The sequence below is a fragment of the Solanum dulcamara genome, chromosome 4 (genome assembly GCF_947179165.1).
Source record: "Solanum dulcamara chromosome 4, daSolDulc1.2, whole genome shotgun sequence".
Taxonomy (NCBI): Eukaryota; Viridiplantae; Streptophyta; class Magnoliopsida; order Solanales; family Solanaceae; genus Solanum; species Solanum dulcamara.
The window spans coordinates 71,673,117-71,698,663 of NC_077240.1; the positions used below are offsets into that span (position 1 = coordinate 71,673,117).

The following is a 25,547-nucleotide window of genomic DNA, read 5'->3' on the forward strand; positions in this document are numbered from 1 at the left end:
TCCAGCTCAATGAAATTGATAAGGGAGGTGCTGAATCTCCAAATATCAATGAACAAAATATGGGTGCAGTGGCTCAGCTCCTGAACAATAAATATACTCTATCTTTGAGTAAGAAGAAGAGGGATGCATTGAAGAAAAAGCTAGCTAAGACAAAGAAATCTCTGTCTGGAAAGTCACAGCATAGAGTGAACTATGTGTTGGTTGAAGAACAAGCAGGGATTCATGTGAATCCTCTCCAAATTCAAGCCAGCTCTACTGAGTTGTGTGTGCTTAATAAAAGAGCCATATCAGATGACTTTGAGGATGAATACAGAACTATTCAATCTGAAGATGAAGAGGATCCAGATCAAAGGGAACAATCTCATGATGAGGATGAGGAAACTAGTGCCCCTCTTTGGAGAGCACTGGATGCTACCACAGATACTACAACTCAGGATGAAGAGTTGCAGGTCACTTAGAAACAGGGTTTATCACCCGGGGGTCAACAGGACAAGAAGAAGAAGCAACAGATCTCTACCAGTATCAATACTCCTAAAAAGCTTTCAGACTTCAGGCCTATATCCCACAGTAATTTTACTAATAAAGTCATTTCTAAGGTTTTATGCCTCAGATTAGCTCCCATTCTTCCTCAGCTAATCTCTGAAAATCAGTCAGGATTTGTCCAGGGAAGAAACATCTCTGAAAATGTCATGTTGGCACAAGAAATCATTCACAGCATCAAAAGACCTAAGATTGGTGATAATGTTGTTATCAAACTAGACATGGTCAAAGCCTATGACAGAGTGTCTTGGTCATTCATATGCCTGGTTATGAGAAGGATGGGATTTGGAGAAATATTTATAGATATGGTTTGGAGGTTAATGGCCAATAATTGGTATTCAGTTATTGTGAATGGTGGTAGGCATGGTTTTTTCGATTCTACAAGAGGCCTCAAACAAGGAGATCCATTGTCCCCTGCCCTCTTTGTAATAGGTGCTGAAGTTCTTTCAAGAATGCTCAATAATTTGCATCAACATTACCTGTACAGAGGTTTTTACATGGAGAAGAAGGGCCCCTTGATTAATCATCTGAGCTTTGCTGATGATATAATCAGCTTCACTTCAACTTGTAAATACTCTCTCAAGCTGATCATGAAGACACTCCAGAGGTATGAAAAAAGTTTAGGTCAGCTTATTAACAAGGAGAAGAGTCAGTGCATGCTCCCCTTGAATACCAATCCTGAGATTATGTCAAGGATCACTTCCATCACTGAATTCAAGCATACTCATGGTCCTATTACCTATTTAGGATGTCCTCTATATATTGGAAGACAAAGGATCATTTACTTTACTAGTATGGTGTCTAAAGTGACCTCTAGAATTAGAGGATGGCAGACCAAAGTCCTCAACTACGGAGGGAGAGCTGCTCTTGTGAAGTATGTGCTGCAGTCTCTCCCAATTCATCTTCTATCTGCTATCACCCCTACTGCCACTACCCTCAAACAAATAAAGTCTCTTATAGCAAACTTCTTTTGGGGATGGGACAAAGAAAAGAGGAAATACCATTGGGCTTCATGGGAGACCCTCAGCTATCCAACAGAAGAAGGAGGTATTGGTATGAAAAATCTTAAAGATGTGTGCCAAGCATTGCAGTATAAACAATGGTGGACCTTCAGGTATAAGAAGACTTTATGGGGGAGCTTCTTGAGGGCCAAGTACTGCCAAAGAGCTCATCCAGTAATCAAGAAATGGGACACTGTCAATCACTTATGTGGAAGCACATGATGACAAATAAATCTGACATTGAGCCTCATATACAGTGGCACATTAATTCAGGTTCTTGCAGCTTTTGGTGGGATGATTGGCTAGGAATTGGCCCCCTAGCCTACCACAATGACCATCTACCTAGACTTAACAATATCACTATCTCTAAGTTCTTGGTTAATGGAGGCTGGAATGAAGAGAAAGTGAGACAGGATGCACCACAGCACCTTATACATAAGATCCTCAATTTTTCCTTCAAGTATCAACCTGACCTCTCAGATATAGCCTGCTGGAAACTGACCTCAGATGGCAAGTTCACTTGTGCTTCAGCTTGGAACCAGATCAGGTAAAAAAGGAACAAAACCATGACTGACAATAATATATGGCATAGGAATATCCCTTTCAAGATATCCTTCCTTATTTGGAGAACTCTCAGAAGCAAGCTGCCTACAAATGAAAGTATTGAACACTTTGGTCATGCACCTGCTCAGTGTTCTTGCTTCTACAGGCCAGGGTGGGACACTATAGATCACATATTTATCTCTGGACACATTGCTAGACACATATGGAAGTATTTTTCTGACTGCTGGGATATACAACACAGCAGTAGCCCCATGAGAAGTAAGTTGATGAAATGGTGGCTGTCTAAACCAAATAATGAGGTACATAAACTCTTATTGCAAGCTACTCCTATATTTATTTGTTGGAACCTATGGAAGAATAGATGTGCTAGCAAATATGGAGGCAAAAAGTCAAGCAGTATTAGAGATTTTCAGTCATCAAAGACCTCTATATGCTGATTTTCACAGCTTTCCCTTACATTAGCTGGCCAAATGACTGGAAGGGGCTAATAGCTATGGTGGAGAGATGCAACCATGAACTGAAAATCATCCAAGTTAGTTGGCACAAACCTGCTTACAACTTGGTTAAGCTTAACACTGATGGAAGTGCTTTGGAGAATCCTGGAAGAATTGGAGCTGGGGGCATCCTAAGAGATCACAAAGGAAAGCTCATTTATGCCTTTGCTGCACCACTTGGATTTGGATCTAATAACCAAGCTGAGGTGCAGGCTGCTCTGATGGGCATCACTTGGTGCATTCAGCATGGCTACAGCAGTGTTCTCTTGGAGGTTGATTCGGAATTACTTGTGAAATGGCTAAAACAAGAGATCACACCACCTTGGACCATCAGAAACTACATCATAGACCTGCAGGAGCTGGTTATAATGTTGGATTACTTTCAATGTAGCCACATCTATAGAGAAGCTAACTTTGCTGCAGATACTCTTTCCAAGCACAGCCACAGTGTAGACAGCATGTTCTAAGTCTACAATGTTCAACAACTTCCAAAGGAAACAAGAGGATACTACATATTAGACAAAATGGGGATGGCAAGTTTTAGAAGGACAAAATTGAAGAGGATCAAACAACCTCCATGACTTGTATACCTTATCTGTAATTGTAGTATAGAACTCTTTATGTATAATTTCATAGTTAGAATTTTTGTAAAGGGGAGAGTCTCCCTTGTTTATTGCTTTCCTAGAATAATCAACTTACCAGTAGAGGTAAGGACTAGAGTAGTTGTTTCTTCTTTGGTTTTGCTGTGCAGGTACATGACTGATCTGCAGCACTTGAGCCAACACTTGGAAATGCATTGTTTGTTTCTTTGAGCAGGCACACTAAAGTGTTGCAGCACTTGGTTATGGAGCTCCAACATGGTTCCAGTACCTGTAGAGTCCAAGAATCTGAAGGTTGATACCAATAAAGATGCAACACCCAACAACAACATCTTCAACATCCAATAATCTGTAACTAGTAGAACTGCAGCTGTACACTCCAGGCCTGCAACATCTCAACCAACATTTGGAATTTTCCTTTCCTTTTCTTATGTTGTGCAGGCTACTTCAAGAAGACCAGTGGATCCAACAGGAGCAGCACACAACAACAACAAGAGTTGCAGCAGTTACACTACAGCTGCAGCAGTCACCAGGAGCAACACACAACACCAACATCCAACAACAACAGCACTCGACATGTTCATGGAGTTGCAGATTGCAGCCTTAATCAGCCTAACATGGGGGATTTCTTGTAGGTACATGGCAGAGCTGCAGTTCTTGTATACTGCAGGTCTGCAACAACCAACAATTAGTCCATTAACCACTACAAACATCTACAACAACATACAGAATTGCAGTAATATCAGTGCAGGCTACAACACTACAATCACACTGCAGACCATCAGCATTTGTTGCATCTCTTGTTTTTTTGCTCTCTTGGTTTGCTTATTTTGTGCAGGTACACTAAAGAGATGCATCATTTGCCTGAGCTGCAACATCATCCTGTACCTGCAGGGCCAAGCAACAATCCTACAACAACAGCAACCTGTAAAAACCAGGGACTACACCTTGGTTCATCAAGAGATGCTGACCTGCAGAGAAACACCTACAAATATTTCAACCTCCAACACTGGATAAGGTAATTTTCCAGCACCTGCATATCCCATGGAGATGCAGATTGCATCACCTTGGAGTTCCTCTAATCCAAATTGTAGTCAAGAAGATCAAACACCAACATGAAATCCCCATACTTGATGGGCTGCTGCTGCTGGTTCTTCACTGTGACTAATTATAGCTCTTTTGAAGAACTTGAGGTTAGGACTTTCTTGAACTTGACTAAGCTGGAATCGATAATTTAGAAGACGACAACGACTCTAGACGAACAAGATAACATCATGAGTTCTCCAGTTTTACTGTTTAATTTGGAACTAAGTACTTCTTAACTTTTTAAGAATATTTAGTTACGATTAGATTGTAAAGGGGAGAGTCTCCCTCGTTTATTGCTTTTCTAGATATTGTGAATAGAGAGGAGTCCACTCATAGGGTCTTTCTCTTTTTTTCTAGTATTTAGAAAGCACCATATTGTATCGGGGAAGAGTTGGCCGACCTTAGTAGGTTAGCCGACTTATGAACCACTATAGGATCGGAGGTTAGGTTTATGTCCCCCTCTTTGTATTTTTCTGTTTTCATGTATAATAAGGCTTAGGGGTGTTGCTCAACCCCTGGCTGTGCACGAGAGGTGGGAGCCTCTTGTAGGGTCTGTTCCCGAGAAAAAAAAATATTTGTACCTAGTCTTTATGTTGTATTCTTCAACTTGAACTTTGAACACCACGAGTTTTTCAAATCTCTCATGCCCCTAGGCAATTTCATCAACTCATAAGTGTGGTTCTCTTGCAGAGGTTTCATCTCATCTTGCATGACTTCAATCCTTTGATCCGTATACTCATCTTCCATGGACTCCTCATAAAATTTAGATTCTCCCCCATCAGTGAGTAGTACATACTCATTAGGTGAATAATGAGAGAAAAGGAATACGTTATCTTGTGGATCTCCTAAGAGGAATGTTCGATTCATCCACAACTTCATGAGTAGGAGCATCATCAATAATAACATCATTTTCCTTATTAATATCAACATGTTGATTTGGGACATGGTTTTGGACATCACTATGAGCATCAAGCCCACCAACATCATGCACACTTGTATAAGGAACTTCATCAAGATTAACTACACCATCAGAACTTGAAGATTCTAGTAACTTCACTTTGTTCATATTTTCAATGGTTTGATTCTCCATGAAGACGATATCACAGCTTCTCACAAACTTCTTCTCAGTTAGATTATATAGCCCATACAAAAAACATCTAGGCCATAGCCAATGAATATGCACTACCTTGTCTTGGCATCTAACTTTGACCTTTACTCTTTTAGCACATGTGCAAAAACTTTGCAATCAAATACTCGCAAATGGTCATAGGAAACATCCTTGCCATACAAAACTCTTTTTGGAACAACAATTTGTGAAGAAACATTAGAAGATAGATTAATAACATGTGAAGCGGCCAATAGAGCTTCACCCCAAAAGGAGTTTGACAACATTGCTTCAGAAAGTAATCATCTAACTCTTTTCATTAAGGTTCTATTCATCCTCTCTGCCAAAACATTAAGCTAAGGAGTCTTAGGTGGAGTCTTCTGGTGTCTAATACCCTGATGCTTGTGGTATTTGTCAAACTATCCACAATATTTACCACCGTAATTAATAGTGCATAAAGATTTTAGCTTTATGTAAATTTCTCTTTCAATTAAAGCCTGAAATTGATTAAACACAACTAACACTTGGTATTTAGTCTCCAAAGACATATACCCAACGTTTCCTTGAACAGTCATTAATAAAAGTGATAAAGTAAATGCATCACTCAAAGTCCTTCTCTTCATATGACCACAAAAATCTGAATGTAACAATTCAAGCAACTTTATCTCTCCTTGTAACACCCAGTACTATTCTAGCCAAGACCAAATCTAAGAACCAAGTGAAAACTCAAGAAAAATTGAGGAAGTGAACTGGAAGTGGGGTCTACAACCTGCTCTATGGCCCATAGTGTGATCTACGATCCATAGAAAGGGTTCATGGAATCCCTCCACACTTTGCCATTTTCATAAGGGTTATAACACTCCTACGAGTCAAGTCTATGACCTATAGGAAGGATCGTAGGTGAAGTTCAGAAATCTAGGAAACTTGGTATGCAGAACGACTTGCAAGGACAAGCCGTCAATCATTCTACGACTTGTAAGAGGTGGTAGTAGGAACCCTTGACACTTAGCCAAAATCTAGGGGTCAAGAACTATTCCTACGACCCAAGCGATGACCCGTAGGATGTTGTATGGGCCGTAAAAAATGGCCCATAGGCTCCACCTTCAGAAGGGCCTTCAAAACCCTTCCTACGAGTGAGAAGGATGACTCGTCTAAGGGTCTACGACCTTTAGGAACATGGTCATAGACCCATGAAAGGAATATCCAGTTAAGTCCAATTTTGGACCATGGCTTCTATGACCGGCCTTCTACAGTCCGTAGGAGTGCCCGTAGATGGCCCCTAGTCAATTTTAATGGGATTAGTTTAGTCTTTTCCTACCTTTTCCAAACTAAACCCAACCCATTTTATGACTAAAATTAGTCTCTTATCAGTAGCTAAAGGATTTTTATCTCATTAACACTTAGAAATTTTGAGAGAAAGGATTAGAGAGAAGAAGAAGAAGAGCTAGAGTTCAAGCTTTTCAAGCGAAGTTGTTATACCCCAATTTTTTTTATGCTAAGACCTAAGCCATCCTTCTTGTGCGTATAGTCCCCGAGCCTGATGAATTCTAATTTTATATATGTTTTAGGATCAATTCCTAAGTATTCGGGGTGTATTAGAGGTGAAATAGGGTCATAAGGAACCTCTAGTACTAAGTCGAGTTCAAAGATTCTTTACCAATTGAGTTTTCGTATAAGATCATATGAGGGTCAACTTCAAATGATCATATCTCTTAGAGTATTAAGAGTTATGTTTTTCATGACTAATAAATTAAATATCTACTTGTCCTCTTTCCAACACCACCAACTTTGCCTCATTTGGAATTTGTAGTAGAAAGTTATGGTCATTTTACCAAAGGGTGTCTGTACAGGACAATTAGGTGAGCTAACTAGACATTTTGGCGACTCGCCAAATGGTTATGCCAGGCTCAACTTAGCTCACCGAATGGACCCGAAATCCTCCAGAAACTATTATTTTAGGCGAGTTAAAGCCCCATTTTGGCTACTCGCCAGATGATTCGGCGAGGAGACCTCCAGCTCGCCGATATGGCCGACGAGACTCATTAAAAGGTTATTTTTTTAATTTTATGATTTTCTTATGTTTCTAAAAGGGTATTCTTGACCTTTTACCCTTAATTAACTTCCCTAAGTCTACCTTATAGTCTTTTAACCTCCCTATTCATTCCAAACCCTTCGACAAATCAAAATTTACACGTTCTAAATTATTTTAAGAGGGGAAAAAGCTAGAGTTCCAAGAGCATTCATCGAATTCTTCAAAGTCCTTCAAGAATATAATTCTTATACGTATGTAAGGCTAACACAATGTTGGACTGAGTTTGTTCACGTGCCCCTTCATCATTGTTGATTCGAGTTGAATTGAGTTGGAGTTTTCAAGTTCCTTGAATTGAATTCTTGAGTTATCTATGGTCCTTTTGAGTTCCTTGTACCTATTTAAATACATATTGATGTTGTTCATAGGTTGAATATTTGATTTAGATGCATGTTCATATCTCCATTCACATTAATCCTAATTGAAGATTATATTTGATTTTGATCCTTGATTTTACAAGAATTTGATTTTCACATGAGTTGAGTCTAAGGAGTCTATGAAAGTTTTTATTATTTTGAACATGAATATTTTGAGCATAAATGATGGTTTTGAGCAGAGTTTTAATAAGTTGTGATTGATTTTAAAAATATTTCGCAAAGAACTTGATGATTTGAGCATGATCTGAGCTCAAATTGAATTGAAAAGAGTCTTTAAGATTATAACTGTGTTGTGATCCTGATTTCTGTATGAATTATTTTGAGTCGAGATTGCATGTTTTTAAAGAGATTTAAAATTTTTGAGTATTTAATTTAAATGAGTGGATTTGATTGAATTGATTTGAAAGAGCATCATGATTAAGGATTTAGTCTAGAGCCTTGAACTGTGAATGCATGATTGTGATTGGAATGTGAGCATAATGATAGTATTGATAGTGTTAACGAATTGATAGTCTTGAATGTTGTCATAAATGATTGTTTAAAACCCCTCATAAATAAATGATTTGAGTGCGATTGGAAAATTGATTGGTTGAAAGGATTGATTGATAGAACGAATGAGTGGAAAAAGGGTCCAATGAAACCAGATGAGATGGTTTGAATATCTTACATCATAGATATGAGCATATTAAGTCTTGAAAGGAGTATTGAGCACCGATTTGGATAAGAGTGTAGTTCATACTAGAACCCAATGAACTACGTAGCCAATGTAGGATGGAGGGTTAAACCTCTTAAGTCCCAAAATGATGGACTTTGATAGATTATGGATCCAATGATAGTGATTCATCCCTTACCCTGACAAAGTATTGGATGGGGGTGGCAACGATATCGCTTCATTGTGCATCACTGGCTCATAAGTGATGATTGTCGGTTAGAGAAACTCCCAAATTTAGTGGATTGTGCATGATGTGATTGGTTCGATTGAGATTGTAGATGATTGATCGATTTGAAAGGCATTGCTAAATTCTAATTTGCACATCTATCATCTATCGAGTTGAGTCCTCTGAATCGACATGAGTATTTTCAAAGTTGATCTAGATTGGTCTTGATAGTACTCTAATGATTGGATTGGATTAGATTGGATTGTATATGGTTGGTCTCTGTCTAAACTTTACTCTTGCTTTAAACTTATGATATCCTGATTGAGTTCCTTACACGTGATTAAGTTGCTTGATCAAACGTTATTCTACCTTATGCACGTTTCATTCTGCCATATTACATACTCATACATTCCACGTACTGTCTTCCATTTGGACATACATTAGGGTCATAAGGAACCTCTAGTACTAAGTCGAGTTCAAAGATTCTTTACCGATTAAGTTTTCGTATAAAATCATATGAGGGTCAACTTCAAATGACCATATCTCTTAGAATATTAAGAGTTATGTGTTCCATTAGAATCAAATTAAATATCTACTTGTCCTCTTTCCAACGACACCAAATTTTCCTCATTTAGAGTTTGTAGTAGAAAGTTATGGTCATTTTACCGAAGGGTGTACGAATAGGATAATTAGGCAAGCTGACTAGCTATTTTGGCAACTCGCCGAATGTTTATGCGAGACCTGACTTAGCTCGCCGAATGGACTCGAAATCCTCCAGAAACAATTATTTTAGGAAATCTAAAGCCCCCTTTTGGCTACTCGCCGATATGGCCGATGAGACTCATTAAAAGGTCTTTTTTTAAAAATTTTAATGATTTTCTTACGTCCCCAGAAGGGTATTCTTGACCTTTTACCCACAATTAACTTCCCACCTTATAGTCTTATAACCTCCCTATTCATTCCAAACCCTTAGACAAATAAAAATTCACACGTTCTAAGTTATTTCAAGTGGGAAAAAGGCTAGGGTTCCAAGAGCATTCGTCGAGTTCATCAAAGTCCTTCAAGAATTTAATTCTTCTAGGTATGTAAGGCTAACACAACGTTGTACTGAGTTCATCCACGTGCCCCTTTATCTTTATTGATTCGAGTTGAATTGAGTTGGAATTTTTGAGTTCCTTGAAATGAATTCTTGAATTATCTATGGTCTGTTTAAGTTCCTTGTACCTATTTAAATATGTATTGATGTTGTTCATGGGTTGAATATTTGATTTAGATGCATGTTCATGTCCTAATTCACATGGACTCTAATTGAGGATTATATTTGATTTTGACCCTTGATTTTATAAGAGTTTGAGTTTTCACATGAGTTGAGTTTGAGGAGTCTCTAAAAGTTTGCACTATTTTGAACATGAATATTTCGAGCATAAATGCTGGTTTTGAGATAGAGTTTTAACAAGTTGTGATTGATTTTGAAAAGAATAATATGAAAGTACTTGATGATTTGAGCATGAGCCAAGCCCGAGTTGAATTGGAAAAAGTCTTTAAGATTATAACTATGTTGTGATCCTGATTTTTCTATGCATTATTTTGAATTGAGATTGCATATTCTTAAAGTATTAGACTGGTGTGGCAACCATACTGCTTCATTGTGCATTACTGGCTCATAAGTGATGGTTGTCGGTTAGACAAACTCCCAAATTTAGTGGATTGTGCATGATGTGATTGGTTCGATTAAAATTGTAGGTGATTGAGTCGATTTGAAAGGCATTGCTAAATTATAATTTGCATATCTATCGAGTTGAGTCCTCTGAGTCGACATGAGTATATTCAGAGTTGATCTAGATTGGTCTTGATAGTAATATAATGATTGGATTGTATTGTATATAGTTGGTCTCTGTCTTAACCTTACTCTTGCTTTAGACTTATGATATCCTGATTGAGTTACTTGAGTTGAAGTTATTCTACCTCATGCACATTTCATTCTGCCGTATTACATACTTATACATTCTACATACTAACGTTCATTTGGACCTGCATCATTTCATGATGTAGAGACAGGTTTAAGAGATCATCAACAGGCGCACCATTGAAGATCTGTTCACACTCAGCTTATTGGTGAGTCCTCCCCTACATTCGAAGAATACCACTTATGTTTTTCCTGCGTTGAGTTTAGTTTTTTCATTCTGATTTTAGGTAGCCATGAACCTATCATTGGTACAAATTGGATAATAGTGATAGAGGCTTCATAGAATACATACTGATGGGTTGATTGAGTATTTTATTTTCTTGAATTGTACTTGTCAAACTATTTTAATAACATAGATTGGAGTTTGATTTATTGGCCCATGGCCTTTTTTTCTTGAGTTAGATTGTTGATTGGAATTGCCACCTAATTATCTCTTTATTTTAAGTCTTCCGCTAATTGAGTAAATGAACGGATGTGTGATCAAGCCAAGTAGTTCGCTTGGGAGCCAGTAATGGTTTCTGAGTGTCGGCCACGTCTAGGATACTCTCCCGGGGTGTGACAGAAGTCTTCAATTTTTAGCTAGATAATCCTCATTCCAGGTATGTAAGGCTATCACAATGTTGTACTAAGTTCGTCCTTGTGCCCTACATGTTCATAAAGTCAATTAAGTTATGAGTTAGAGTTTCTAATTCCATAAAAGTGAATTCTTAATGTATTTATTTACTTCTTTATTGAGTTCCAGTATGAATATTATATTATACTTGATGAGTTGATGTTTGAGGTTATGGATTCGTAGTTGCATTCACATGAACCCAAATTGAGGTTTGCATTAAATATCTTATGCACTATTGTTGTTAAAAGATGGACTATTATAATTGAATAAATGAGCATGATGTTGAGCTATGAAGGAGTTTATCAATGTCTATTTTCTCACATGAGTTTTTACATATCCTAAATGTCATATTTAAATAGGTACAAGGAACTTAAATTGATGTAAATTGATGTAAAAAGTCCAATGAGACTTAGATGAGATGTAAATTGAGTTTTTTGCTCACTTGATGTATATGAGCTTAATAATGTTTTGGAAGTAATATTGAGCACCGACTTGGAAAAGAGTATAACTAACTTAATCCCCATAAACTACGTAGCCAACGTAGGATAGGATCGTTCCGTTCTTTCGGTTGACTCCTTATTGTCCTAAAAGAGGACTTTTTATATGGATCCAAAGTTGATGTGACATCCTTTACCCTAGCAAAGTATTGGATGGATGTGGAAACAATATCGCTTCATTGTATCATTACTAGCTCATAATTGATGGTTGTCACTTGGAGAAATTCCCCTAATGAATAAAAGTACTATATTTTATTTTACTGAGTTGCGTCTATCATTGCATGCCTTTAAACATTGTTTTACTACATTGCATTTTCTATTGAGTTGAGTCATTTTTAGAGATGAGTTCCTTAAATTAAGTATCTTGGTGTAAGTTTTCTTTTTCCATTTTACATGCTTGTACATTCCATGTACTGACGTTGTTCAACCTGCATCATTTCATGATGCAGATACATGTGTGTTAGAGATCATCAGCAGGCGCACCATTGAATATCTATCTATCCGAGCTTTTGGTGAGATCTCTTTGCATTCAGAGGAGCTCCTTCACATTTCAATTTCATTCATTTTGTTACTTCTTTGAGGTAGCAGTGGGCTTGTCTCAGCATCTTTTTGATTGTCAGTAGAGGCTTCATAGACTGAGTAGAGTAAAGTCATGTTGAGTCATTTGGAGTCTGTTTAAAAACTATGATTTTTGTTATTGAAGTTATAATAGTTGTCCTATATTTTTATATGGGTACTTGAAGCTATTAATTAAGATTGATGAGACCATTTTAAATTCCCACTTGATGTTACTCTTTAATCAAGTTAAGTCTTTCGGTGAGTGAATTAGCCAGGCTAAGTGGTTCTCTTGGGACCAGCAATGGTTATCGAGTGTCGGTCACATCCAGGGTATAGGCTCGGGGCATGAAAAACTTGGTATCAGAGCACAGAGTTCAAGTGTCTAGAGTGTCTATGAAGCCGAGTCTAGTAGAGTCCTTATTGGTGTGAAGTGCGCTACATCTATAACTGTGAGGTTACAGGACTTTAAAAACTGTTCCACTTCTTTCATGTTCCACCCCATGCTATAGAGTTTGAATCTATGAAATCTCCTTTTAATTCATGCTTTTCACAATTTTAGGTCATTCCTTCTAAGATAACTTTGAGTTAGAGGAACGTCACTGAGGACAAGATCCTGCACCCATCCGGAATACAGACCCAAAACTGAGCTCAAGCTACTAAGAATGAGAATAAGATTAGGAATAGGACTCTGGGAGTTCCACAAACTACTCAGCCCATGATGACTTCTGACGGCGAGTTTAGGGGAGCTATCTCTATGCTCACCCAGTTGATGGCTATACAGACTAGTTGTCAGAATACCCCAGCCCCGAGCTACAGTTCTCAGGATCCATCTGCTGCAAACAGGATAAGTGATTTTCTAAGAATGAATCCACCAATCTTCACTAGTTCTAAGGTCGAGGAAGAGCCTTAAAATTTCATTGATGACATGTGAAAGATCTTGAAAGATATGGATTCCATAGAGATAGAAGGAGTTGAACTTGTCTCCTATCAGTTGAAAGATGTTGCCAATGTCTGGTACAATCAGTGAGAAGAAAGTAAAGGTATGGATGCCGAGCCTGCAGTGTAGGATAAGTTTGATAGTTCATTCTTATATCACTTCTTCTCGCAAGATCTAAGGGAGGCAAGGTAGAAGAGTTCATAAACTTGAAGTACGAAGGGATAAATATCAAAGAGTATATCCTCAAATTTATTCAGATGTCGAGGTATGCTCTCGAAACAGTTCCCGATATGAGAGCCAAAATGAGAAAGTTTATTTTAGGTTTGGGCAGACATGTGAAGAAGGAGTGCCATGCAACATTATTGATCTCAGATATGGACACCTCCATACTTATGATGTATGCCCAACAAGTTGAGGGCAATAATTAAAAGGATCGAGAGGAACACCAGAGTAAGAAGGCTAAATCTGCAGGCCATAAATCAAACCAACAGAAGGAAAGAATGGAAATCGCTCTTTATTTCAGAATAAGTCTTCTAATTATGCACCCTCTGTAAGTGCACCTACACTCAACATAAGAAATGATCAAAGGTCAAAAAATTTCATAGCACAAGGTTCTCAGTCTTAAGAAAGTGTGGCCCAAGGTCCTATATGGGCACTGCCTTGTGGTAAATATGGTAAGCTCCACCTGAGACAGTGTCAGGTTGGCATAAATAGATGTTACAAGTGTGGCCAAGCAAATCACTTCCACAGAGAATATCTGACGGGTAGATAGAGTGATGGGCGCGACAGAGCCCAATCTTCTTCGGCAGCACCGCCAAATAGAGGTAATCAGCGGGGTGCTACTTCAAGAACATGCGGAGGTCAAAACCATTTGTATTCTATGGCTAATCGCCATGATCAGGAGAACTCGCCAGATGTTATCACTAGTATGCTTCAAGGTTTTTCCCATGGTGTTTGTGCTTTACTTGATCTAGTGCTATCTTGTCTTTTGTGACTCCTTATATAGCCTTTAAGTTCAAAATTCTTCCTGAACGACTCTTAGAACCATCATTCTTTTCACCCCTGATGTGAGTCCATTCAAGCTAAGAGAGTTTATCGTGATTGTATAGTCTCTGTCTATCATAAAGACACTTTTGCAGACTTAGTTGAGCTAGATATGGTTGACTCTAATGCCATTCTTGGCATGGACTGGCTTTTTTATACCTATTATACCCAATTGATTGTAGAATCCGAGTTGTCAAGTTCCACCTTCTGAATGAGCTAGTCTTAGAGTGGAAAGGTAGTCTAGCTTTGCCTAAGGGTCGATCTATTTCTTACCTTAAGGCCAAAAAGTTAGTGTCCAAGAGGTGTATCTGCCACATTATCCGAGTTGGAGATGATAGTGTGGATACACCATCCCTTCAGTTAGTTCCTATAGTGTATGAGTTTCTTGAAGTCTTTTTCGAGGATTTTCCTGGAGTCCCTCCTAATAGGGAGATAGACTTCGGAATAGATATTCTTCCTAATACTTAGCCAATCTCCATCCGCCATATAGAATGTCTCTCGCTGAATTAAAAAAGTTGAAAGATCTACTATATAAAGTGTTTATTAGGCCTAGTATCTCACCTTGTGGCGTTCCTGTCCTATTCGTGCGGAAGAAAGATGGTTCCTTAAGAATGTGAATTGACTACCGTCAGCTGAACAAGGTTATCATAAAGAATAAGTATCCTCTTTCGAGAATCGATGACCTTTTTGACCAAATTTAGGGCGCCATTTGTTTATCTAAGATAGACCTCAGATCAGACTATTATCAGTTGAAGGTAAGAGAATGTGACATCCTGAAAGAAAGCCTTCAGAACAAGGTATGGTCACTATGAGTTCTTAGTCATGTTTTTTTAATTTGATTAACGCTCCTGCAACATTTATGAACCTCATGAATAAAGTGTTCAAGAAGTACTTAGATATGTTTGTTATTGCATTTATTGATGAAATCTTGATCTATTCAAGGAATGAGGAGGAGCATGCCAACCATCTCAGAATTGTTCTCCAAACACTCAAGAAAAAGGAGTTGTATGCTAGATTTTTGAAGTGTGAGTTTTGTCTTGCATCTGTGGCCTTCTTAGGCCATATTATTTCTGGTGATGGTATTTGAGTTGACTCGTGGAAGAATGAAGCCGTAAAGAACTAGCTCAAATCCACATCTCTGACTGACATAAGAAGTTTTTAGGTTTGGCTAGTTACTATAGGAGATTTGTTCATGGATTCTCATCCATGTCGTCTCTATGGACCAAGTTGACTAAGAAGAAGACTAAGTTTTAATAATCTGATGCTTTCGAGAAGAGTTTCCAAAAGTTGCAGATGAAGTTGACTATTACTCCAATTTTGTCCCTACTCGAGGGAACAAATAGGTTCGTGATTTATTGTTATGCGTCTTGATTTTGGGTTGTGTTTTAATGAAGAAAACCAAGGTTATAACTTATTCTTCTAGACAGCTTAACATTCACGAGAGGAATTATCCAACTCATGATCTAGAGTTGGCAACGATAGTATTTGCACTCAAGATTTGGCATCATTATGTTTATGGCGTGCATATGGATGTGTTCACTAATTACAAGACTCTGCAATATGTGTTTAGTAAGAAAGAGTTGAACCTGAGGCAGAAAAGGTGGCTTAAGTTGTTCAAGGATTATGACATAAGTATTATCTACCATTTAGGTAAAGCTAATGCTATTACCGATGCTCTTAGCAGATTTTCCATGGGAAGTACATCTTATGTTGAGGAAGAGAAGAAAGAGCTAGCTAAAGAAGTGCATATGCTTACACGATTGGGAGTTTGTCTTGTGGATTCCGTTGAGGGAGATGCTATCATTCAGAATAGAGTTGAATCCTCACTAGTTTTTAGGGTGAATGAAAAGCAAGATAAATATCCTTTTCTCCTTCAATTGAAAGATGATGTTTGAAAACAGAAAGTGATTGCTTTCGGCAAAGGGAGAGATGGAGTGTTGAGTTCTTGCATTGTATTTGTGCCTTGAATATATTCTTAACTTGATCATCATTCAAGGATGAATGTTCTGAATGGGGAGCTATTGTAACACCCAGTACTATTCTAGCCTAGACCAATACCTAGAACCAAGAGAAAACCCGAGAAAATATGAGGAAGTGAACTGGCACTGGGTGTACGACCTACTCTACGACCCGTAAAGTGATCTATGAGCCGCAGAAAGGGCTCGTGGAACCCCTCCACACTTAGCCATTTTAATAAGCATCAGAACACTCCTACGAGTCAAGTATACAACCCGTAGTAAGTGTTACGACCTGTAGGAAGGATTGTAGGTGAAGTTCAGAAACCTTGGAAACTTTGGTACTTAGGACGACTTGTTATGATGATCCATCGATCATTCTACGAATCGTAGGAGGTGGACATAAGACCTACCAACACTTAGCCAAAATACAAGGGTCAAGGACCATTCCCACGACCCAAGCGACGACCCATAGAATGTTGTACATGCCATCGAAAATGGCACGTAGCTCCACCTTCAGAAGGGACCTCAAAAACCTTCCTACAAGTTAGGAGAATGACTCGTCTAAGGGTCTATGACCCGTAAGAAGGTGGTCGTAGACCCATGAGAAGGGACCTCAAAAACCTTCTAATTTTGGACCATGGCTTCTACGACCGGCCTTCTACGGTCCATAGGAGTGTCCGTAGATGGCCCCTAGTCAATTTTAATAAGGTTTAGTTTGGTCTTTTCCATCCTTTACCAAACTAAACCCAACCCATTTTCAAACTAAAATCAATCCCTTATGAGTACCCAAAGGGGTTTTCTCTCATTAACACTTAGAACTTTTGAGAGAAAGGATTGAAAAGAAGAAGAAAAGCTAGGGTTCAAGGTTTTCAAGTGAAGTCTTCAATTTTCGGCTAGATAATCTTCATTCCAGGTATGTAAGGCTAGAACAATATTGGAATAAGTTCTTCCTCATGTCCTACATGTTCATAAAGTCAATTAAGTTATGAGTTTGAGTTAACAATTCCATAAAAGTAAAAATGTATTTACTTACTCCTTTATTGGGTTATAGTATGAATATTATATTATACTTGAGGAGTCGATATTTGAGGTTATGGATTCATGCTTGCATTCACGTGAACCCAAATTGAGGTTTGTGTTAAATATCTTATACATTATTGATGTTAAAAGATGGACTATTGTAATTAATTAAACGAGTATGATGTTGAGCTTTGAAGGGGTTTATTGATGTCTATTTTCTCACATGAGTTTTTACATATTCTAAATGTCATATTTTGAGAATTTGAGGTATGTTTTCAAATGAATGATTAAGATAAGATGTACTTATATTGAAGAGAAGAGATGATGATATGAGAAGATGATGTAAATTGATGTAAAAAGTCCAATGAGACTAGATGAAATGTAAATTGAGTATTTCACTAACTTGATGTATATGAGCTTAATAATGTTATGGGAGCAGTATTGAGCACTGACTTGGACAAGAGTATAGCTAACTCAATCCCCATAAACTACGTAGCCAGCGCAGGATAGAATCATGTCATTCATTCGGACGACTCCTCCTTGTCCAAAAAGAGGACTTTTTATATGGATCTAGAGAAGATGTGACGTCCTTTACCCTGACAAAGTATTGGACGGATGTGGCAATGAAATTTCTTCGTTGTATCGTCACTAGCCCATAAGTGATGATTTTCAGTTAGAGAAACTCACCTAATGAAATAAAAGTACTATATTTTATTTTACTGAGTTGCATCTATCATTGTATACCTTTTAAAGCAATGTTTTACTACATTGCATGTTCTATTGAGTTGCGTCATTTTCAGAGATGACTTTCTTGAGTTGAGTATCTTGGTGTAAGTTTCCTTTTACCATTTTACATACTCATACATTCCATGTACTGATGTCATTCGACCTGCATTATTTCATGATGCATATACATGTATTAGAGATCATTAACTGGCGCACTGTTGATGATCTATCTTTCCGAGCCTTTGGTGAGACCTCTTTGCATTCAGAGGAGCTCCTTCACATTTCAGTTTCTTTCATTATGTTAGTTCTTTGAGGTAGTCATGGGCTTGTATCGGCACCTTCTTGATAGTCAGTAGAGGCTTTATAGACTAAGTAGAGTAGAGTCATGTTGAGTTATTTGGAGTCTGTTTAAAAACTATGATTTTCATTATTGAAGTTATGATAGTTGACTTATGTTTTTATATGGGTGCTTTAAGCTATTAATTAAGATTGATGAGAATGTTTTAAATGCCCTGTATAGGCTCTGGGCGTGACACTCTTGAAGGAGGACGAGACTTAAAGGAAGCTCTATCATATATTGCATTAAATACATCTCTACATATATGTGCTTTTTAGGGTGGTGAATATATATGCTTATATGAACTAATTGTAGGGACATGACCTCATTCCAATGACTACCATTCTTTGATTTGTTCATATGGATCGGTGTTCCTATTGTTACTTATTTGTTACCTTTTTTTCTCAATTCTTTTTTTGATCTATCAAATAATTTAAAATTGAGCATAATGGGTAAAAAAAATTTATATATCCAACCCAATCAGATTTAGACTGAGGCGCAGTTGACTGATTGACTGAACAGATAGTTTTCAAAGCATTTTACCCTAAAAAAATAGTTTTAAATGGAACAAGGAGGCACTGCAAAACTGAGCGAGCTAAGTGGAACATAACAGTTGTTTGGTATCAAAAATTATTGCCACTCTTGTTTCTGTTTCGAAATACATCTACTTTGTGTTTCTCGAGTTTTAGGTATGAATTCTCACGCACTAATCAGGCTTTTTGGTAACCCGTTTAAACACTGGTCCATTGAGGGCAGAGTGATTTTTTTTCTCCTTTTGAAATGTTAGGCAGGGCAGAATAAAATGATAATTGTCTTCTTTTTTCCCATTAACTGGTCCTAACAAAACCAGGAAAAAGCTCTGTAAGAAAAAGGCCATTACTTCCTTGGGATAGAAAGAAGGAATTGCAACCAGACATAATGGTTGAAGGATCAACATTTGGCTTTTTTGTGGGATTTTGATTCCTATTTATCTCTCCAACATTATCTTTCTCATTTTCATACATCCCAAACGAAAAAATGCATCTTTTTCGGAGCTTAAGCTTATGATTGATCCAAACTTAATTATCTATCCAATGCTGCTAGTCAGCTTTGTAGTGCTGACACTTTTTTTTTGAAAAAGGTAACTTGTATTATGAACAAAGGAACACTCCAAAAGTATTCCAGTAATACTTATAGCAAAATTACAGAGGGAGAGGTGGCCCAACTAGTGCTTCATAAATAATCTAGAATACTAGTAATATTCTCTTCTTCTTGAGGATATCTGTGTTTACACAAAAAAAAGAAAAGGACTAAACAGTTCATCTTCAATTTTTGCAGAGTGCATCTCTTGTTTTCGAAGCACATCTAGTTCCTTTCCATCCATATCATCTGCCAAATGTATGCTGGGACAATCTTACATCTCTTCCTCTGTCCTGACTGATTTCCATCTCGATTCTAGCAAGCTAGAGCCACTTTGATGCTCCTTGACATAGTCCAGCTTATGCATCTTAAATTAATGAAAATCTGCCATAACTTCATATTCTCTCTACAATGTAGAAAGAGATGGTTTATTGTCTCAATCTCACAATCACAAAAAGAGCAATTAGAGCAAATTTGAAAATCTCTTTTCATGAGGTTGTCCTGGGTGAGTGTGGTCTGTTTGGATAGTAGCCAAGTGAAGCATGCCACCTTGAAGGGTATCTTGACTTTCCAGATCATCTTCCAGGACTAGCCACCACACTATGAGACTGATCTCTGTGATCTCTTGTAAGTTGAACATACTGAAAATCTGCCTTGCTTGTCTGGTAGCCAAAATAGATTGTCCTCGTTAGAGTTTAAATCTTTGTATTGCTCCAGAGTATTGAGTAGTTCAGCCACATTGTTAATTTCCGAGTCGTTCAAGTGTCTCCTAAACCTTAGATCCCACCCCTTATTGTCTCTCATTTCTCTAATTTTGGATACCTTTTGAAGGCTCAGATTGAACAAGTCAGGATACTTGTTCTTCAAAATCTCCTGTCCAATCCACACATCTTCCAAAAATAGTGTTTTCCCCCATTTCCTACCTTTATTTTGCAGCTGTTAGCAATACTAATCTACATGAAAGTCTGACGGTACTCCATGGAATCTAAGTCACTACACCTATCAAGTCGACTTTTGATAGGCCTCCATAATCCAGTCCCATAAGATTGTGTGGGCATGCAGGTAGTCCATTTGTTCTCCCTTCAAAACCCAGCCTTGATTATCTCCTTCCACAATGCTTGTTTCTGTGATGCAAATCTCCATAGCCATTTCATGATTCATCAAAAGGCTCTGATTCTGCAACTTTAGATTCCTTATCCCTAGACTCCCTTCTTTTTTGCTTTCAATGACTTGATCCCACTTTACAAGACAAAATTTGTAATCACTTGGATGACAGTTCCCTTACCACAAAAAATTTCCTAATGGCATCCATTCTGTCAATCACATTTGTAGGCATTGGGAAAATTGACATCATGTATGTAGGCATGGAATCCAACACACTGTTGATGAGTGCAACTCTTCCACCTAGAGACAAATATTTGCTTTTTCAATTCACTAGCTTCTTCTCATATTTCTCCAGAACATTGTTCCATATGCCTTTTGACTTGCTCTTATCCCCTAAAAATATACCAAGGTAGGCATACCAAAGTACACTGTGGGAAGTTCTCCTGTCTTCCCCCCAAGAATATTTGCTAACACATTTGTTGGACACCTTATTAACTGGGTAAATGAAACTTTTCCCCCCTGTTAATTTGTAATCCTAAGATGGATTCAAACAATATCAAGACAATTCTTAAATACTTTAGTTCTGAGCTCTCTGCATCAACAAAAACTCAGGCTTTGCGCATGGAAGTTCTGCACTGTTGCAACTACTTCTTTACTGACCACATCCCAACAGGCTATGAAGAGCGCCATGGTGTAACCGTCAGGGCCAGGTGCTTTATCCCTTGCACATACCATAAACAGTCTTTTGTTTTTTTTTCACTGAACTGTTCTTGTAGCATGATGTTATCCATCTCGTTCACCATAGTACCAGATCTGCTCCATCTTTCTGTTTCACCATATAAGTTCTGATAGAATTAAATGAGTTCTTTGACAATGATATTGTACCTCTTGTGACAGTTCACAGTTCTAAGTTCTATGGAAAACCTTAGTGTTTTTGTCTGCCTCTTTTAGCCACAAAGCCCTGGACCTTTGTCTCCAAGCAATTTCTTCCATGGTTGTGAGTGAAGATTGAAGTATGATTTTTGATGGGATTGAGCTTGAACTTTCATTGGATAAGTTCAAAATTTGGAGGTAAGAAGTGGAGGATTTGAAATCAAAAAATCAAAAAATGTGAAGATAATGTGATAGAACAGAGAGTTTAGGGAGCCAACGAAGGGAGTTACTGTAGTGATTTTGAGCGAAATAATAGATTTGGAGATTTTGAGAAGAAAAAGTGAGTACCGCCATTATTGTGAGAGGTTTTGCTTTGAGATGGAGTGTTGTCATGGTTGGTAAATATACCTGTTGGGTGCGTGTTTATCACCATCAAACACATATCTCGTTATGACTTTTTAGGGTGGAATTAATTCCACTTTTAAATAGTTTAGGGGGGTAATAGGACCCCCGCAAAGTATAAGTGTGTAGTTGAGAATCAACGAATAGGTTGGGGGGACATTTGGCTATTTTCTCCTGCAAAAATCAATGGATTTCCTCCATATATCACTTTATAGTCCTCTATTTTAATTCCAGTTTTTTCAAAAGAATTTTATGATTTTTGGTATTATCTCTTTGATCTCGATTAATGCAATTCAGTACTCTGACAACTCTCCGAGGAGTTTTTCTTCAAGGTCCAGTATTACATTGCAAAATAATTGGTCTTGTATTTACAATCATATAAATGGGAATTCTTTTACATGAAATGAGATGTTGAACTTGTTCATTTCTCTGAAGCTTGCAGTTTGATAATTGGTTAAGCCCAAATCTTTATAAGTTGTTAGGTTACATGGCATTTCAGATGTTATCTTGTTGATTTTTTTGGTTTATATCTACAGATCACTGAGCAGTCAGCAGCAGTGTTTGAGGCCCCTGAATTGTTATATAGAAACATGCCTGCTGTCATCACCACCGCTGTTGGTCAAATGGTATGTTAATGTTATTTTAGAAGTGCTCCGCATTTATGTATGATCTCAACTTCAATTGGTACCTTATTTCTATGGATCTTCATGTTTATGACATAGTTTTGATGGCAACAAAAGCTGTTTTAATGTTTTTACCTGTTTAAAAAAAAGCTATTTTAATCTGTCATCAGAATTGGGGAGGTTACCATGAAGGTCATATACCATTTGGGAGAAGCATCTTTTTTGCTTAATGTCTAGTTAGCGTCTCTATAAACCCTAAGAACTTCCATTCTCTTCCACCATGGTTATCAAAAAGAAGAAAGAGAAAAAAAAAGGAACGTTCATTCTCATTACAGTAAATTCCGTAGTTTGTGCTCCTGTGTATGAAATGAATTTTATTGTAGTTTTCTTCACAAAATTGGCAGATCCATTGTGTAATCTTCAATAGATATAGCACCTGGTGTAACTCAACCTCAAAAGTTCCCCTCTGGGAGGATTGCAAAAGTCCATGTAAGGAGACCAGTTGCCCATCCCCACTACCAATATGTGATACTTTAACAATTTTCTGAAAATTATGACTCATGGCCTTGATGACTTGAATTTGCTTTGAATTTAACTCACAGACGAGCTTGGTCCCTTTATCAACTCCACATTTTGGCCATCTTCTCGTTATTTTTTACATTTATACATTCATTAAGTGACCTGACAAGATGCACATGAAGATTTTTGTTGGATAAGGAACTTAACAATGGCGCTCCTCTATAGTGTCATATGACAATGTTAAGAAATGCACGTTCTCAGAAGAGGATTTAGTTCTCTAGTCTCATACATCCCTCTCTTTTTACTTTCAATATGTAGATATTTTGGTAAAGCTAAAGTTATCTTCCTTCTTCATCACATTTGCATGAAATTATTTTCTGGAAAAACGAAAGTAGATGTGAAGATTGTTAGTTCTCCCAACACACAAAGATTCAACTAGGATGAGAGTCATCGACATGCTAGCGAGCTAGTTGTATAATTTCATAAATTTCTTTTGTTGGTTGGTAAGATTTATCATTTCATGTTGTTTTGCTAATCCTGATCAACCTTATTCAATTCATAGGCAGTTTCTAAGGGAAGACAAGGGAGGGAAGCACAGAACTTGGTTAAGGTAAGTTTGTAATTTCCCTTTCCATCCCCCATCCCCTTCCCTGATGCAGTTTAAACGACAAGATGAGAGTGTCCTGTTCAGGTGTACCTGGCAAACATTCGCCTTAAGGAAGTTGGGACGGATGTTCTGATAACTGCATATGAGCCTCTAGTAATTAAGTAAGTTTGGATGATAACTCGGTTTATTCCTGGTGTTCTTAAAACTATAAAGTCAAATTAGCTTGCTTTTTAACATTTTCTTTGTTTACCTTTGTGATTGTAGCCGTTTGAGTTAGAGTGCTACCGTAGTCGGGGCAGGCATGGTTGTACCTGTTGCACAGTCTGGAGTTATGCCGATGGCTGAAGTTTTTAAACTTGCAGTCTCTAGTTTCAAAGTGCACAACTGGAGTCTCTTTGGCTCCCCTGCTGCTTGAGTTGCAGTTACACACATCTGGCATCACTTGGTTGATTATTGGTCCAATTTTGAAGTTTCCGATTATTTTATTTTTTCCGTATCGATTAGTTGCTTAGATGGTTTCCTGTTTTAGTAGACTGAGGGAGATAGAAAGTGCAGTATTTCTACTTTTCAACTTTTGTTTTGGGTTTTGACTCTTTGCTTTCCTTTGTTAAGTTAATGAGTAAAGTATACACTTCACTACAAAGGCTTGAAGCTATTAAGTACAATGTTGATCAACATCTAAGACTGTTGAGTCATATTTCATCCTGGATAAAGTGGTAATAAGTAATGATATTTTGTACTATGGATCAATTAGAAATTAGGATTTTGAAATCAACATTTTAAGTGTACTTTTTTGATCGTGCATGTATTTTAAAAAAAGAAAGTAAAGACTTTTGAAAACTTATGGTCTTATACAATTCGTGACTATAAAATGATGTCATTTAGGATAAAATGAAAAGTTTAAGTTAAATTACGTTATATATATATATATATATATATATATATATATATATATATATATATATATATATATATATATATATATATAGATAGATAGATAGATAGATGGATAGATAGAGAGAGATAGAGAGAGAGAGAGAGAGAAATGTATAGATACATGTATCTGGCGTGTTTAGATACATGTTTCGGATGAATGAGGTCAAATTAGATGTAATTTATTTCAGATACACTGTATCCAAACATATTTACATGTATCTGGAAATTATTGACTCTCTCTCATTGTAACACCCCTCAAAATTTTTCCCTAGAATTCAAACCCTTCTTGTATACGGGTAGGGTCGAACTCGAGTATTGAGGAGCGTATGCATGAGTTGAGATGAGTCTTTGAGAATTTGAGCAGTATTAGAGGTGAGGTGGGGTCATGGAGGACCCCTAGGATCAAATTAAATCCAAAAGATTCGTCGGGGCTAAGTTTAGGATGAGTTCGTATAAGGGTCGACTTGTAACGACCCTATCTTTTGAAGGACGTCAATCTGGGTGGCCCACGACCTATCAAATTAAAGGTCGTCGAGTCTTCTTTCCAACTCCACCAAGAATGTAAATTTTGGAGTTCGGAGTCAAAAGATATGACGATCCTAAGATGAACTAGCACGGCAGGAATTTCATTCTTGGCCTGGGTTGCAACTGCTGGGGAAATAGCCTTGGCGCTGTAAGGGCGCGACGCGCCACTATCGCGCCAGAAACATGCCTCAGTAGTTTGGTCCTTGGCGCGACGCGCCACTAAAAGTTGTGCAGGGTTTTTCATGCCAAATTCCCAGAACCCAGAAAATTTGGCCTTGGCGTTGTAAGGGCGCGACGCGCCACTATCGCGCCAGAAACATGCCTCAGTAGTTTGGTCTTTGGCGCGGCGCGCCACTACGAGGTGTGCAGGTTTTAGGCGTATTTAGCCTGGCGCTGCAATGGCGCGACGCGCCACTATCGCGCCAGGTGCGTTTTTAGCCTATTTTCAGA

The 25,547-nt window shown here is 37.8% G+C and overlaps 1 protein-coding gene across 8 annotated transcripts; it reads left to right on the forward strand.

Moving 5' to 3' along the window:
* The first annotated feature begins 240 nt into the window (after positions 1–240).
* On the forward strand, positions 241–24,311 carry LOC129887548 (uncharacterized). 8 transcript variants are annotated; one of them, XM_055962677.1, is made up of 9 exons: positions 241–4,216; positions 10,786–10,848; positions 11,145–11,298; positions 12,259–12,321; positions 21,225–21,322; positions 22,424–22,513; positions 23,592–23,639; positions 23,721–23,797; positions 23,901–24,311. In XM_055962677.1, exon 1 carries the CDS (start codon positions 690–692, stop codon positions 1,761–1,763), a length of 1,074 nt encoding a protein of 357 aa, XP_055818652.1. In that variant the 5' UTR covers positions 241–689; the 3' UTR covers positions 1,764–4,216; positions 10,786–10,848; positions 11,145–11,298; positions 12,259–12,321; positions 21,225–21,322; positions 22,424–22,513; positions 23,592–23,639; positions 23,721–23,797; positions 23,901–24,311. The 8 variants fall into 8 exon arrangements, with proteins under 8 accessions (XP_055818652.1, XP_055818651.1, XP_055818649.1 ...); XM_055962676.1 differs by having other exon boundaries at positions 11,145–12,321; XM_055962674.1 differs by lacking the exon at positions 21,225–21,322.
* Positions 24,312–25,547: the final 1,236 nt, after the last annotated feature.

What these genes read in the sequence shown, in the direction of transcription:
- LOC129887548 (XM_055962676.1), top strand. Translation starts at nt 690, where the DNA reads ATGTTGGCACAAGAAATCATTCACAGCATCAAAAGACCTAAGATTGGT.